The 14,435-nt window shown below is 41.1% G+C and overlaps 1 protein-coding gene across 1 annotated transcript in view; it reads right to left on the minus strand.

The window, feature by feature from the left end:
- Positions 1–6,058: 6,058 nt before the first annotated feature.
- LOC117993800 (dynein axonemal heavy chain 1-like) overlaps positions 6,059–14,435 on the minus strand; it is an 81,237-nt gene continuing 72,860 nt past the window's right edge. The window contains exons 77-85 of the mRNA XM_034981664.2: positions 14,048–14,212; positions 12,986–13,138; positions 11,583–11,718; positions 10,827–10,962; positions 10,178–10,273; positions 9,205–9,335; positions 8,206–8,387; positions 7,433–7,562; positions 6,059–6,326 (exon numbers count right to left, since the gene is read on the minus strand). Coding sequence (XP_034837555.1) covers positions 6,112–6,326; positions 7,433–7,562; positions 8,206–8,387; positions 9,205–9,335; positions 10,178–10,273; positions 10,827–10,962; positions 11,583–11,718; positions 12,986–13,138; positions 14,048–14,212 — 1,344 coding nt within the window. The 3' untranslated portion in view covers positions 6,059–6,111. The remainder of the gene's footprint in view (positions 6,327–7,432; positions 7,563–8,205; positions 8,388–9,204; positions 9,336–10,177; positions 10,274–10,826; positions 10,963–11,582; positions 11,719–12,985; positions 13,139–14,047; positions 14,213–14,435) is intronic.

Below are 14,435 nucleotides of genomic sequence, written 5' to 3' on the forward strand. Positions count from 1 at the left end.
ATAGAATAATTATTATTTTAATAATAGTGTTCATAACTCAATTTCATAGATTAATTATTGGTCTCGCTCCGCTCTCCAAAGCATAGATTAATTATGCTCAATTTATTAGCTTCAAAAATAATTTACTTTGAACTAATAAGGTAGGTAATAGTCCGTAAAAACTGACTCCTCCCGCGCCATTTTAACTCTATGGGTCAAATGCGTTCACGCATCCCCCCTCCTGGAAGCCAGCCAGCTAACCAGCCAGCCAACCAACTAGAGGGAAGGTAAGTATGTGGGTCTCGGCGGCCGAGAGGCAACCATTTATCCGGTTGCCACTAAACCCACCCAATTACGACTACCCACTAAAACCCAGGGGCGCTCCTGCGCGTCACCTGGCGACTGGGTCACCTGAACACCGAAGCAATCAACCGTGACCCAGCCAGCGACGTCCGCTGAGGCGGACCCACTGACGAGGTCCCCTCACCGCACGTCCGAGGCGCACCGACTAAGAGTGTGCGCCTCCCGACCCGGAGACCCAAGTTCAAGAGACAGTCCAATATACCCTATTCAGTTCAACTTATATTGTACAACAGAATTAGCCATAATTATAATAAACTAGCTTATGCTCGCGACTTCGTCCGCGTGGACTACAAAATTTCAAAACCCTATTTCACCCCCTTAGGAGTTGAATTTTCAAAAATCCTTTCTTAGCGGATGCCTACGTCATAATAGCTATCTGCATGCCAAATTTCAGCCCGATCCGTCCAGTAGTTTGAGCTGTGCGTTGATAGATCAGTCAGTCAGTCAGTCAGTCATTCAGTCAGTCAGTCAGTGAGTCACCTTTTCCTTTTATATATATAGATTGGTAATAATAAAGATCGTTGTTAATATAACAACAAAATTGCTATGAAACGAAAACATTTTCCATCATCAAAATATATTTTTCTAGAAGGCTGTAAAAGTAAATTAGGAGCCATGTACAAAAATTTTTTCGTTGTGAACAACACGGCGCATTAAAGGCTATTCCAAACTGGTGCGTTGTTTAGACGCGAAGAAATCCTAGAATACCGACAAGTATCATCATCATCATCATCATCATCCTGACAGAGATCCTGTGGTTTCCTGGCAGAGATCGCTTCAAAGCAATAAGGATGCCAACTGGATTTCTATTTTTGCTGTTGTTTATTGTTTTAATTTTATGTCTTTTTAGGGTTCCGTACCTCAAAAGGAAAAACGGAACCCTTATAGGATCACTTTGTTGTCTGTCTGTCTGCATGTCTGTCTGTCAAGAAACCTACAGGGTACTTCCTGACCTAGGACCATGAAATTTGGCAGGTAGGTAGATCTTATTGCTGACATTTGGGGAAAAATCTCAAAACCGTGAATTTAGGGTTAGATCACACAAAAAAATTAAATTGTGGTCATGAACTAATAATTAGTATTTTCAACTTTCAAAGTTTGAATTATCGTGCAAAATGTCGAAAAAATACGACTGTAGTACGGAACCCTCATTGCGCGAGCCTGACTCGCACTTGGCCGGTTTTTTGTGTATACTAAAACTAACGTTGTAGATAGACGGACAGGCAACGAAGTGATTCTATAAGGGTTCTTTTTCCTCTGGAGGTACGTCACTCTAAAAATATAGATCTTTATGGCAGAGCCTTTATTTTAGTTATATTTTATTTAGTTTTTATGGCTTCATCGACATAGCGAAATCTCAACGTCAGCTATTACAGACATGTTCCTATTTGTAACTATTTGCCGTTGTTTTGTCTTACGTTTTACTATGTTTTATGGTTATTCCGTTCTACGGCGACGCATAAAATGAAAATGGGGAGTACCGTGCGAGGTTTGTAAGGGAGCATTTTCACTGGAGGTGAAAATTCTCCCACCGCACGCGTTCATAGAAGCAATAACATTTTTGAAGCGATGAAGAACTGTTGATTGCGATAGCAATGACTAGAACCATATAGACCGAAAAAAAGTTCTAAGTATTATTTACACCTACACCATAATGAATGAATATGCAGGGTGTAACCAGAACGCTAGCAAAAACTTAGCGTTTGTTATACTACCTAAACACAATCCAATACCAATAACCATTTGCTTTATTTTGTAGTTTTAGTGATTTTTCAAACCCGCAAAACCCAAGTCAATGCCCCACCTACGACGCGGAATTGACTCCGAGTATTGCATAAGTAGGCCACTACTTATGCAACGTTCGTTGACCTCTAGCGCCAGGCATATGTTTTAATTGCAATATAGGCGAATCCTTCCGCATATGAAAAATCGGCCAAGTGCGAGTCGAACTCGCACACGAAGGGTTGCGTATAATCGTGGAAAAAATTTCACTTTTTTTTAAATTTTCATGGCGGTTATTTTGAATTTTTTATTATTTGTTGTTATAGCGGCAACAGAAATATAAATTCTGTGAAAATTTCAACTCTACCTATTACGATTCACGATATACAGCCCGCTGACAGACAGACGGACGGACAGCGGAGGTTTAGTAATAGGGTCCCGTTGGCACCCGGCGGGTACGGTCTACGGAACCCTGAAACGAGCCTTAAACTGCAGTTAAGTGTAAAAGCTCCCTAAAAACTTAAACCTTATATTTACGTGTCACGTGATATATTTACGTGATTTATGACGTGGAATAATAAGTTTGTAAGAGAAATAAAATTTACGGTTGGTTTTCTCCACCAAGGTCGATAAACATGATGTTTTTATTAACAACATAAAGGTAAGGCATCCAAAAGTAAGAAGGCAATTTATATGGAAACTAAATGAAGCCTGCGAATTTCCAAATCCCGTGGAAATGATTTGATTTTCCGGCATAAAAATCCGCTTTTGCCAAAATTTGGTAGGCACATAATATGGATAGCTTGTACTTATTCCGGAGACGGACATAGGCTACTTTTTATCCTAGAAAAACAAACAGTTCTCTCAGAGTTTTAATAATCTTATTTCAACAAATAAATAGATATTAATGAACAAAAAGCTTAATTTGCTATTATCCGCTGAAACAGGTCGAATCTGTATGGTGCAACATGCAGCATGCGAAATGCACCGCCCGCCCTCCCACCGTGGGAGGGCGGGCGTTGCATTTGCGGATTATAGCAAATTAAACTTTTGGTTCATTGTATATCATGGACTTCCGCAAAGTAACGCCTGCTTCTATACAACAAATAAATAGATTTTGATTTTGGTCCACGCGGACGAAGTGGCGCAGGCGATCAAATGAGGGTTCTTTTTCATTTTGGTACGGAACCCTGAAATGAAAAGCTTTCTAGTTCACAAAATAACGATTCAGTAACGGTGCCAAAAATTTAAACAATTTCGTGTAGGTAGGTACCTAAGCAAAGGCATTCCTTGATACGCTACACTTATAATGCTGGTACAAGGCAATGACTTACGCGATTTTTAATTGATAAAAAAGTTGAAATGATAAAGTATAATATGTCGGCAGAGCCATCTTTAGTTGTAAACAGATTGCTCATTGAACATCACGTCATCGTCCCCACCGTTGTTGTGAGACTTAAAATCGAACACGCTGTGCGTAGTGATTCATTATTCGTCTGGCTCTGGCCAGAGGCGGTTCTCAGTAGACACGGGCTGTAATACTGTAGGTTTTATAATTGTTGTTGTAACCTACTGTGGTTTCAGTTGTTTGAGGTTATAGTAAGGACTAGGTTGTGGTGTGCTAGGTTAGCTGGTTGGTCTGGGACCGGTATGGGGATAGAGGAGCCGGTGTTGGTAGGGATATAGGTAGTGTTACTTAGGGTTGTCTAGTCATAGGAGACGTTGTTGTCATGACTCATAAATGAGGGTTGCTATAGTTATTGTTGAGGGTAGTTAGTGTTGTCTCTCGTAGTGCGAGAATATTGTTAGTGCGCCTACGAAGGCTCGGTTAATCTAATATGTTGTAATTCTGACTTATCCGATTAATCATCATCATCATCATCTTTATGAAGGCAGCAGGCCTTTTATCCCGACATATACGTGCTTTTGGTAATAGTATGAGATCCAGTATTAGAAATATACACCCTCATCTTTTACTTAATGACTAGATGATGCCCGCGACTTCGTCCGCGTGGAATTAGATTTTTTTAAATCTCGTGAGAACTCTTTGATTTTCCGGGATAAAAAGTAGTTTAAGTATGTCGTTTCCCGATATGCAAACTAATTTTTTTCAATCAATTTGTGATTAGTTATACCGAATTCCTTTTTTAGGTATGGTAAGCCCCTATGAAAATTAACTTAATTGATTTTTAACTAATAGGCTTGCGCTTGAATGCAATCACAATAATTTGTAATTCAATAATATTCAGTTTTTGGTCAACATTAGAACTTTGACCTAAAACTGAATATTTAGGACTGGTGTAGGCACCAAATACCAAAATTTCAGAATTGTAACTCATTTTGTCTACGAGCTGGAGATCTGTGACACGCGGACACAGACAGACAGACAGACAGACAGCAGAGTGACATTAATAATGCTCCGCTTTTATCCTTTGTGTATGGAACCCTAAAAAAGTTGTCTCTTATAACTTGGATCCATGCATGCACGTGACACGTTTTCGGTAGAGCAGTTACAAGGAAATGTGTTTCTACCTTGCATATGCACATTTGCACTGTTGCATAAAATACAAAACATTTGACTCCATATTCTATTTTCCAAGGTGTAAAACAGGTTTTTTAAATACTGCAATAAAATCTATAGAATATTATTTTGAAGAATAAAAAGTAGGTACCCTAGGTCACTCTCCAGATCATCAGTTCCCGTATTATAAATGCGAAAGTGTGTTTGTTTGTTTGTTGGTTTGTCCTCCAATCACGCTGCAACAGATATATAGATTGAAGTGATTTTTTGCATGGGTATAGTTGACAACCTGGAGAGTGACATAGGAAACTTTCAGCTTTTATTAAATAACGAAGGTCTAGCACGCGCTGGATCTTATTCTATTATGAATTAGGGGCGGGTAGTGATGTTCAAACTCTTGTAAGCGAAAATATTTGGAACACTTTTTACGAAGAAAGCGGCTAACTTAGCTAAAACTTATGAATAAATTTCTCGGTAATCCGTCAAAGTTTCCAGATGCGATAGTGCGGACAACCGCTTTAAAACTGAGCAACTTTGGAGATTTCCAACTTATAGTCTTTGCCTTCTTTGCCAAGTTTGGAATTGAGTTGAGATACCTACCAGTTTTATTTCTTTTCTTTTTTGTTTTTTTTACATCGTTTATCGAGTTTTTCTATTTATATTCGAACTAGCTGATGACCACGACTTCGTCCACCTGGATTTAGATTTAAAATATTTTATAGAAACTCTTTGATTTTCCGGAATAAAAAGTAGCCTATGTCACTCTTGGGTCTTTATCTATACCCATGCAAAAAATCACGTCAATCCGTTGCACCGTTGCGACGTGATTGAAGGACAAACCGACAAACCAAGAAACAAACACACTTTCGCATTTATAATAAGGGTACTGATGTATTCCCTAAAGTTAAAACCCCAAAACTTATAATATAATTAAACAACAAAAACAAACAATAAATTATTTAACCCAAACGCAGTGGTATAATTAATATAACTTTTATGGGCCTTTTATGGCCATTGGTCGACCATTACATCTAATTAATTAATATTTTGCAGTGCAGTAATAAGGTGGGTGATATGCTATTTGTTTTAATACGAATAATGTGAACTTTTGTTGAACCCGATGTCTCTTCTAAATCAGTATCCATATTATAAATGCGAAAGTGTGTTTGTTTGTTGGTTTATTGGTTTGTTGGTTTGTCCTTCAATCACGTCGTTTGACAATTATCGCCATTTCTCTATATATATAAAAATGAATCGCTAAATGTGTTGATGATGCAAATCTCGAGAACAGCTGAACCGATTTCGCTAATTCTTTTTTTATAATATTCCTTGAAGTACGAGGATGGTTCTTACGGAGAGAATTTTTTTAAAAATTGCCTGAAAAAGAATCGACTGTTAGGCGGTACGAAGTTCGCCGGGTCAGCTAGTTGTTAATAAATGAAATAAAAATATGAATTGAATTTTTTAATAATAATAATTGTATATTTAATGAGCAGAAACTTAAACATACATTACTAATGTTTGTATTAATAATCAAGTGCACAGAACAAAGCGACGCCACGTTTGATCCAATGCGCCTGCGGTTTATGCGTGACCAGTTCTACTGTCATCACGTAGTTGGTGGAATGCCCAGTTGTGGACAGTGTCCCAGCTCGAACCAAAGTCTTGTATGTCGGGCATTCGTAGAGGCCGGATGCCAGACGATGGTTCTGTTCTGGCTTCATGTAGATTATCGCCATTTCTGTGAGAAAATATTAAAGGTAAATTTTTGGTAATGTGGCAGCGTCTCAGAACAAGGACTATTAGAAGTAGCCCTATTGTGACACTTACTGTAAGAGCGAGATAGCTAAATGCATTTAAGCTCTTTTTAGAACGTGACAAAATGATTATGTTTCGTCCTTATCACCGTGGTCACTTTTTTTGTTTGCCAAAATGTATTTGTACGTGAGAATTTGGCAAACAACGTGAAGTGAGGTTACGTTGACGTGGTATTGTAAATAAATAATTGATTCGTTTTGTTGTTTTTTGTTTTTGAAGTTATTGTACAATGGTGGGTTGCAGTATACTAGGGTACAATAGCCGAAGCGAACGTAAAATAGACGGAATAACATTTCACAAGTACCTCTGCTTCAGCGAGAGGGACTGAGGGGGCCACGCTAGTTGCATATCTGACATATCTGTGGGCAGCGTGGTGCGTGAATGAAAGGCTGCTGTGCTGACATTTACATTATATATTTACAATATATTTACATTGGCTGTATGTATTTACGTTAAAGGCTGAGAGCGGGGGCACACGATGCGTTGCGGCGGCGCTGCGGCGCCGGAGCGGTGTCGCCACACGAGTCGATATTATAGATCTATATATCTACTCGTGTGGTGTCGCTGCGTCGATAAACTTGAGCATTCACTTGTAACAGAACATCGAGCATAAGCCGTTTTTATTTTAGTCGAACTGAAGAACGAGCCGAGCCAAGCATAGAGCCAAATATTGCTACGAAAATTTTGAGCGTTCTACTGAATGCTCTAATTCTATTCTTCATGAAAATGTCAGACTTGACGGTCGCGTGTGCTCGCTAGAATGCTCGCCAGAATGCTCGATAGAATGCTCGCTAAAATGTTCTCGTATTTTTGTGTGAATGAGCATTCCCAAGAATGCTCATTACAAGTGAATCCTCAAGTTTATCAGCACCTTTACATAGAAATATCTGTGGCATGTCACACGATGCGCTCCGGCGCCGCACCGGACTTGCAACCACCGAGACGAGGCGGGGAGGGGTGAATGCGTGATTTCCGCAAAGTAACACCTGCTACTGTACAAGATGGTGATGATAATATAATATGTCATACCTGTGTGAAGCTCCTTAGGTCGACTTTCTTCCAGAGCCATATCAGCGCTGTTCCACCGAGCGCCTTCCAAGAACAGGCCGCTCACACAACACCCGTCATCTGGTTTCTTTTGCGGTGGCAGTTGAAGAGCCTGTTCAATAAAATTAATCATTATCATCATCATCAACCGATAGACGTACACTGCTGGACATAGGTCTCTTGTAGGGACTTCCATACGCCACGGTCTTGCGCCGCCTGAATCTAACGGCTCCCTGCGACTCGTCTGATGTCGTCCGTCCAACTAGTAGGGGGTCTTTCAACACTGCGTCTTCCAGTGAGAGGTCGCCATTCCAGCGCCTTGGGACCCCTACGCCTATCGGTTGTACGAACTTTGTGCCCTGCCCATTATTGCTGCCAAATAAAATTAATAAATAATATAAACTGATGAGATGTCTTCTCGTGCTTTTCTTAGTGTTTAAAGATCAACGTCTTAACAGCGCGTGTTGTGATGGTATAATATGGATCCGAGACAATATGGTCGTTAGCTATCGGCCTTATAAGAGAGCTCAGAGTAATTCAGCGGGCGATGGAAACTAAATAATTAACAGCAGGATAAACCATAATGTTTGACACTTTTCTAAAGTTACCCGTAGCTACTGTACCAACTGGAATTTGGTTCATACCAATATGTTGTTGCCCCCAGCAGTATTTATTTTTCATAAAAATCTGATACCACTGGAAACGTCAAAAAATGTTGTTTAATTAAAAATTCGAGTATAGATAATTTTTAGTACCTCGAAAGCATACGAAATAGTGTCAATGGCAATAACATGCTTCCTTGCATAGTTCTGCAGCGCGCCAGTCAGGAACGCTTGAGGGAAGTAGAACCCAGATATCCAGAACACCTTGGGGATCCCACGGTCAGCCCAGCTCTGCATGAATTGGACCCGCAAGCACAGGTCTTTGACCCATGCCGCTGTGCAACGTAATCTCTTATCAGTACCCTTATCATAAATGCGAAAGTGTTTGTTTGTTTGTTTATTGGTTTGTCCTTCACTCACGTCGCAACGGTGCAATAGATTGACGTGATTTTTTGCATGGGTATAGATAACCTGGAGACTGACATAGGCTACTTTTATCCCGGAAAATCAAAGAGTTCCTACGGGATTTTTGAAAACCTAACTCCACGCAGACGAAGTCCCGCGACTTCGTCTGCGTGGAGTTCATCAGCTAGTAAATATATAAAAGGAAAAAGTGACTGACTGACTGATCTACCAACGCACAGCTTAAACTACTGGACGGATCAGGCTGTTTGGCATGCAGATATCTATTATGATGTACACATCCGTTGAGAAAGGATATGTAAAAATTCAACCCTTAAAGGCATAATAAAATAGGGGTTTGTAATTTGTGTAGTCTACCAAGTATACCTATAACGGCTATGGGCCATCGAGGGGTTGATCGTGATGATAAAAAATATACTCGCTTAGTATAAGATTTTACGTCTCACCAAACGTTGCTAGAATTCGAGAGTCGAAACACATTATACCGTCAAAATAAAATGGACCTAAAGAGCCTTGAGTTGAAGTCAAAAATTCAATGCCACTGATTTTAATTTCGCAACGTTTCCGCTTGGAGCGCTGGCTGTGGATGTGTAGACAAACTTGAGCTTTAAAACAAGGCACTTAAGATCCAGTTTACTATAACGTGGAAGGTTTTCGATACTCGAATTCCATCTACGTTGGTGAGACATAAAATCTTGTATGTACTAACCGTGCAGAATTATATCTTACCAAGGGGTTTGAGCGAGGGGTACGCCCGTGCGCTCCACATAGCCGGCACAGCGTTACGGGCCAGGCTGTTGGACATACTCTCCAATGCTTCTGACATTACCACCAGTCCCTTCAACGCTTTCCGGAGATCCCTAAACCCGAAATACAGAAGATCTAAGAAATTGTATTTTGCTAACTACATTAGTCATGAAGTTTCTTGCAGATTTGAGAGTTCCATAACCTGCATCATCTGTTTTAGGGTTCCGTACCTCAAAAGGAAAAAGGAACCCTTTTTCCTGCTGCCGCGTCGCCGTCACAGGACTTAGGCTGAGACCATAACACTACGGCTGAGATCTATAGAGCGTACTTTGACTTTGCTCAGTCTTAAGAGTGAGTTAGAACGAGTCGGATTTATGCGAGAGATATCGCTCTGTCTCTTTTTAACTCTATCTTAAGAATAAGGTAAATCAGAGTGCGCTCTAAAGATCTCACCCTTAGATACGACATCGTCGGGTCGTAAGAATCTACGACGTCGCATAATGCACTGTGCAAATTTCCGATGCGGTGCCGCAACGTACAAACTTGCGATGCGACGACGTATTCCCGTTCAGCCGGGGTCCACACCTCTCTGTGTGCCATTCTGTGCTGTGTGTTTTTCTTTGCGTCTAGAAGTAGGATACGTGTAGTGCGGTCCATGGCTCACTAGAAATTTATGGCCAGAGTTTTCTCATACGACGCCGTAAGCGATAGAATTTTGCGTTGCGTCAACGCATTGCGATGCGGCTTTGTTTTTGCGATGCGATGTCGCACCGCAGTGTTGCGGCCTCGCTCTTAGCGATGCGATGGTCGCATCGCTTACTTGCGCGATGAACGCGTCATCGCTTTGTATCTGGACGACGCAACGCCTCAGAATTGCACGGAATTAAAAAAAGGGGCTACTCATAGACTAACAAGGCTATTGCAGCTGATTGGTTTCCTCAGATAATAAACGTACCTCAGAGAAGTGTTGATGACAGTCAGTAGTTTGTTGTATCTGATGGCTTCCTGTATAAGCACGGTGTTCAGCGACTCCTTGTACGATACAGGGTACCTGGTAAACCAACATTTTTTTAATTTACTCAGATACAAGTTGGACGACGGCACTAGAGGTGGATGGACGACATCAGACAAGCCTCAGGGAGCCGTTGGATTCAAGCGGCGCAAGACCGTGGCGTGTGGAAGTCCATATATGAGACCTATGTCCAGCGGTGGACGTCTATCGTTTGATGATGATGACATGAGATACAAGTTAGCCCGTAATTGCAATCTCACCTGGTGGTAAGTGGATAAGCTAAGATGGATGCGGGCTAACCTGGAAGGGTTACGGCAGTTTTTATTAACCCATAGCTCTTTGGTTTCTACACGGCATCGTACCGGAACGCTGAATGGCTTGGTGGTACGGCTTAGCCGGTAAGGTGATAACTAGCCACGGCCAACGCCTCGCACCAGTCTAGACCAGAAATTTGGAAATTATAAAATTCCAAACCTCTGCCGGGAATCGCAAGCAACTCATTCCCAAGCTTTCTTATAATTCGGTTTTAGCCTCGTGTACGGAACCCTCAAATTCATCATCATGATGAAGTAAGTGGTGGGACAAGACTCACGTAGTGGCAATAAACTTGGTGTCCAGCATTGGTGGTAGAACATTCAGAATGTCTTTAGCAGCCAGTTCCGTCATCTCCTCAGCCGATAGTCCACCTTCACCGCTGACTTCCTTTGGTTGCAAGTTGCTTAGAGTACCTGTTGTATAACAATGCCGAAAATTAGTCGACTACAGTGCGACAAGGCTCTTTTAGGCTCTAACTAGCCATGGCCAAAGCTTCCCACTATACCAGACCAGAAAAGAAATTATGAAATTACAAACCCCTGCCGGGAATCGAACCCGGGACCTCCCACTAACAAGACCACAGCGCTTACCACTGCGCCAGGGTAGATTAGTGAGGATTAGATCAGTATAAAATGAACCGGAAGTACCCTACAGGTTTTGATTCCCTTGACGAATCTTAACAAACACAACAGACAGACAGACAACGAAGTGATCTTATAAGGGTTCCTTTTTGTCTGGTGTTACAGAACCCTAAGAAAACTGAACCTGAAGCTTTAAAACCAAATATATAAAGGAAAAGGTGACTGACTGACTCACTGACTGATCTATCAACGCATAGCTCAAAGTACTGGACGGATTGGGCTGAACTTTGGCATGCAGATAGCTATTAATGAGGATAACGTAGGCATCCGCTACGAAAGAATTTTTGAAAATTCAACCCCTAAGGGGGTGAACTAGGGGTTTGAAATTTGTGTAGTCCACGCGGACGAAGTATCGAGCATAAGCTAGTCTAAAATAAGTATACAATACTAACTGATGCATGTCCTTGTTTCGGACGTGGCGTAACTGATGTTAGCATTGCCATGAAGTCCGAATAGAGATGGGTCGTCGTTCAGGGGCAAAGTGCGGATGTATTTTGTGTAGTCATCGATTGTTGACGAGGATGGTTGCTGCAATGTAAACGATGTTATGGTATTATACTGTGGCGGTTGCCACGGTTGAAACTAGATGGCGCAATTCAATCGATAACGTTTCATGACGTAGTCCCGAACAAATGTACCGCCGACAGTACTCGCACTAACAGAACACTGCAATCTGGACTATATCATAAAGTTTCAAGACACAACTTCCCTAACAGACAGAAATTTCCCTATTGCTACGGTCGAGTACACAGAAACCGCTCCGTACAAAACTTAACAATGTTATGTTATTATACTTTTCAACCTGGTTCTTCTTCTACTATCGTACCTCTAAGGTCTGCATCCATACGTAGTCGAAACTCCACAAATCCGTACGAAGTGATTTGCCTCCTCATCTCTAATCCGAACCGCTAAGATTTGGAACACCCTTCCAGCATCAGTTTTCCTCTCCAATATGGGTACCTTCAAGTCGTGAGTGAATAGGCATCTTCTAGGCAAGCGCGCTCCATCTTAGGCTGCATCGTACCTTGCCACCAGGTCTGATTGCAGCCAAGCGCTAAACTATAAATTAAAAAAAAAATCAAAGGAGCTTAAATAGAAAGCTATCATGACCATCATCACCTTTTTGGTTTCTACGCGGTATCGTACCGGAACACTAAATCGCTTGGTGGTACGTCTTTTGCTACATTTAACATTGTGGATTGTAAGGTCTACATCTCCTGAGGATGCTTCGGTGTCGGGGCGAAACATGCGTCGAGTGTGTTTTGGGATTTGTGTGGTGCTGCGTGGTGGTGGTGCGTATTTTTCATTTCATTTCATTTCATTTATTATTCATGCATTCCAATATTGATAAATTATTAAACAATTATATTTATTACAATATTGAAGCCCCGTTGGGGCACAGCAATTTTAGCAGGGAGACGGCGCTTATTAATCGTCAAGTAGATAGTCATTAATCTTGTAATAAGCTGCTTCGATTAAGAATTTTTTTAATGTATTCATGAACGCTATATTATTCTCAATTTTTTTTTATGGGGTCTGGAATTTTATTATAAATTTTCGAACACATGGAGTTGGAACCTATTGCTTGCCTAGTGGCTGCTTTTTCCTGCATGGTTAGCAGTGGGAGGGCGGGCGGTGCATATCGCATGCTGCATGTTGCATCATACAGATTCGACCTGTTTCAGCGGATTATACCTAGCAAATTAAGCTTTTGGTTCATTATATAGGCATCATGGACTTCTATCAAGTAACGACTGCTTGATGCTTCTATACAACATTTAATAAATCTACTTACCTGCTTGTAAGCGCCACTCTCGTCAAAGAGCCAGCGATCGTTGAGTACAGCTGTGGTGTAATAGTCAGATAGCAGACACAGCAAGCACCGTCGGTCCCAGTCGTCTGTCACACGGCCACCGTAGTTGATGTGTCCCGCTGTATAGGTCAGCATCTATATCCATATCGACAACATGAGTTTATGGAGAAGGCTGGTGAGTTTGAGAAACAGTTGGTGGTAACAACGACATAACGTCTGAGCCTCAATAGCTCAACCGGTAAAGGAGTGGACTGAAAACCGAAAGGTCGACGGTTCAAACCCCGCTCGGCGCACTATTGTCGTACCTACTCCTAGCACAAGCCTGACGCTTAGTTGGAGAGGAAAGGGGAATATTAGTCATTTAACATAGCTAATATTCTTAAAAAAAAAAACATGACCCCTCGACATAGCGAGGGGGTCAATAGATTGCCCTGAATTACTTACGAAGCTTAAACTATTTGTACCCTCACGTGTTAATACGTGCATCCAGACACAAATTTTTTTACATTTACCAGTGTCTAGAACTAACATCAGATCAAATTCCTTCGTTGTTGGTAGACTTTCATGACTACACTTGTGGTTACTAACAATAGTAAATGAAACTGCATTCCCAAATATATTAGCAGTATAGGTAGATAATGTCTAAATTCTAAATTCAAAATAAATTATTCTTATTCTTAAAAAAAAAAAAAAATGTTAGCAGTAAATAGAATTTATCGTTCTCTTCTTTTTCTATGTCAGCCAGTGATTTGCGATCGCTGGACGTAGGACTCCTCATTGGCATGCCACTCTTTACGGAAACATTTTAAATTACAGTTAAATATATGGAAAATATAAAGAGGAAAGAGGGTAGTTCGGTGCTGCTCATCACGGCTCGAGCTTCATCTCTTTCGTTATGACCACGACCTATTCAACTGGATCGAAATATCGACAAACATAATCACCAAATTAATCGTGAGATGTACCCGTCATCTACATACATTATAATATGGAAAATATAATACCTACCAAAAAGGGTAAAGATAAAGAATGGCGGATTCTAACCCTCAAAGGCACTTCAGTGTATTCGGTAAGGAACATGTGCAGCTGTGAGATGCAGATGCGGAGGTCCCCATCAGTAAACTCGTAGGGTATGTTGAAGCCGAGCGGACCAAACTTACGGCGTTCCAGTACCACGCCGTGGAACAGACAGAGGGAGAAAAGTAGCCACTGAAAAAGTATCATCAACATAATCATCACTTCAACCCATCGCCGGTCCACAACTGAGCATAAGTGCCATCTCAGAATGAGAAGGGTCTTAGACCATAATATACAGGGTGTAACCAGAACGCTAGCAAAAATTTAGCGTTATTGTTGTACTACCTAAACACAATCCAATACCAATAACCATTTGCCACATTTTTTAGTTTTAGTGATTTTTCAAACCCGCAAT

This window comes from Maniola hyperantus, chromosome 25 (genome assembly GCF_902806685.2).
Source record: "Maniola hyperantus chromosome 25, iAphHyp1.2, whole genome shotgun sequence".
Classification (NCBI taxonomy): Eukaryota; Metazoa; Arthropoda; class Insecta; order Lepidoptera; family Nymphalidae; genus Maniola; species Maniola hyperantus.